This window comes from Populus nigra, chromosome 9 (assembly GCF_951802175.1).
Source record: "Populus nigra chromosome 9, ddPopNigr1.1, whole genome shotgun sequence".
Lineage (NCBI taxonomy): Eukaryota > Viridiplantae > Streptophyta > Magnoliopsida > Malpighiales > Salicaceae > Populus > Populus nigra.
Genome location: NC_084860.1, coordinates 7,056,838 through 7,059,767, shown reverse-complemented (window position 1 = coordinate 7,059,767; position 2,930 = coordinate 7,056,838). Strand labels below are relative to the sequence as shown.

General features: G+C 39.7%; 1 protein-coding gene across 1 annotated transcript; it reads left to right on the top strand.

Annotated features, from left to right (window-relative positions):
* Positions 1 to 585: 585 nt before the first annotated feature.
* LOC133703580 (chlorophyll a-b binding protein of LHCII type 1) lies at positions 586 to 1,595 on the top strand. Its single transcript, XM_062128197.1, has one exon. It carries the CDS (start codon positions 657 to 659, stop codon positions 1,449 to 1,451), a length of 795 nt encoding a protein of 264 aa, XP_061984181.1. The 5' UTR covers positions 586 to 656; the 3' UTR covers positions 1,452 to 1,595.
* Positions 1,596 to 2,930: the final 1,335 nt, after the last annotated feature.

Here is a 2,930-nt window from a genome sequence, read left to right as displayed (position 1 = left end):
TCAAGTAAAAAAAACATATGTATATTGATCATAATGCATTGCATTTGAATTTTTTTTTGATTTGCTTTTTTCAGTTATTTTTTTTTCTGGTTTTCTCAGTTTAATTGGTTTTTTTGCTCAGTCCTAGTTAAAAATACATTAGAAAAACCTATATATTTATTTTTTTAATAAAAAAATACAACCCGCAACATAGGAAAAATAAAATAACTAGTATATACTTATAGCCTCCCCATCACACAAACACATATATATTTTTTTTAAAAAAACCTTGCTTATTTTTCGGAATGTTAGTGTATTTTCTGTCAAATTAACGAAATCAACGAAGACTTTACGTTGATTGAAACCATGATACACGTGGAACGCTCGCATTGGTTATAATATCGAAAATGAATCCAACACCCGGTAGTTTAGACATTAGAGAGTGCCAAGGAAGATAAACAAGAATAGAGTCCAAATCTATAGCCTCCAATGAGATGAGAGATTTAGATACCAAAGAGATAAGAACTTCTTCTCTCTCGCTCCCAATGAAATCTCGAATATGGATAAGGAAACAAAACGCATTACTCCCTCCTACAAATACCCCCACCAAGCCTACGCACTCCCTCCACCAGTCTAAGCCACCACAGCAATAGCTAAGCCGAACCATCAGCTAAACAATGGCAGCAGCAACAATGGCCCTCTCCTCCTCTGCATTCGCTGGAAAGGCAGTGAAGCTCTCCCCTTCTTCCCCTGAGCTCATGGGCAATGGCCGTGTCTCCATGAGGAAAACCACCAAGCCTGTTTCCTCTGGAAGCCCATGGTACGGTCCAGACCGTGTTAAATACCTGGGTCCTTTCTCCGGTGAGCCCCCATCCTACTTGACCGGTGAGTTCCCTGGTGATTATGGCTGGGACACTGCTGGGCTCTCTGCTGACCCAGAGACCTTTGCCAAGAACCGTGAGCTTGAAGTCATCCACTCCAGGTGGGCCATGCTTGGAGCCCTTGGATGTGTCTTCCCCGAGCTCTTGTCCCGCAACGGTGTCAAATTCGGTGAGGCTGTGTGGTTCAAGGCTGGCGCCCAGATCTTCAGCGAGGGTGGACTTGACTACTTGGGCAACCCAAGCTTGATCCACGCACAAAGCATCTTGGCCATTTGGGCTACACAAGTGGTATTGATGGGTGCTGTTGAGGGTTATAGAATTGCTGGTGGGCCACTCGGAGAGATCACTGACCCGATCTACCCAGGTGGAAGCTTTGACCCGTTGGGTCTGGCTGACGACCCAGAGGCATTCGCTGAGTTGAAGGTAAAGGAACTCAAGAATGGTAGACTGGCTATGTTCTCTATGTTCGGATTCTTTGTCCAAGCCATTGTTACCGGAAAGGGACCATTGGAGAACTTGGCTGACCACCTTGCTGATCCCGTGAACAACAACGCCTGGGCATATGCCACCAACTTCGTCCCCGGAAAGTGAGCTAATAAAGAAGAGTTTTTCTGTGTTTGGATTGTTGGCTTGTAATGTGAAGTTGTGATGTAATGAGGCCATGATGTTAATCATATGTGCTGAAAGTGCATAATCTGTATGGTAGTTTGAAAGAAGACAATCATTTTCCTCCCATTTCTGTGCTTCTTTGTTGGCTACCAACTTTCCGAAGAGCTTGTTAGGTTTTAGGAGGGGCATCAAGAAAATGAAACCACGTTTTTAGGATCAAGCTGGAACCATCCATTTACAGAATTAAAGGCCCAAGGATTAACTAAATCATAATGCAACCGGCAAAGATACAGTGAGTTTTCTGATGTATATATCATACATATATGGTATTGAAGTGCACAGTACAATGAAGGCATTCAAGAACCTAACTTGTATCCTCTATAATAGAGGATTCTTTTGTGAACAAATGAATGCTCTAATATATATATATATATATATATATATATATATATATATATATATATATATATATATATTAAGAAAACAACTTCTGTGCTTGTTCCTCAAATGTAAACTCTCTAAATTCACATCTCTAAGAAACTTCCCTGGATTGCATCTCCGTATTTTCCAAAGGAATCGTTAAGTGGAAGTTTTACTAAGAGTAGGAGAAAACTCAGAGCAGGGAGCATTAAATTGCAAGCTCAAAGCCTCAGGCAGGTGTCAATTGGAAAGCATGAAAGAGATACTACAACTAAATCTGCAGCTCTGGTTATTTACAAGTTCACCGGGAGTCAAGAATGTAAAGCCATTTGGAAATCGGAGAGGGACGGTATCATCATCAACATCAAAAACACTGCAAAATTAAAACCAAGCGTCAGTGAGGCAACGCTCTAATCATAACAACATCAGATAATCGCTGGAATTATGTCACAAGTCGAGAACCCTACCTCTCATTTAGATCACCAGTTTTTCTTGCAATTGGCATGGCATGGAACCATATCTGATAGCTATCATCTGCAAAAAAGAGACAAATTTACGCGAAGAAAAAGTTCAAGTGTCTGCATTTAGATCTGATAGTGGTGATATGATATAATGACGATGAAGATTGTAAGTGGGGGATAATTTGTGCGATGGGAAAGGCTCTGTTATATAGCAGAGGTGACTAAAAAAATAAAAAAAACTGATTTAATTGATAAAATAAAAAAAAATTAATTGAAAAAACCAAACCGGTTAAAAAACCTGATTAAATCGGTTAAAATATTTAGAAAAATATCGGGTTCGGTTTAGTTTCTAGTTTTGATGTGCCTAAACTGGCCAACTCGAATTGGTTTGGTTATTTAATAAGGGTGAGCAAAAAAACTGAAAAACCGATTTAACCGAGAAAATAAAAAAAAATTATCCTAAAAAACCAAACCGGTTAAAAAAACTAATTAAACCAGTTAAAATATTTAGAAAAATGTTTGGTTCGGTTCGGTTTCCGGTTTTGATGTGCTGAACTGGCCAAGCCGAACCGAACCGGTT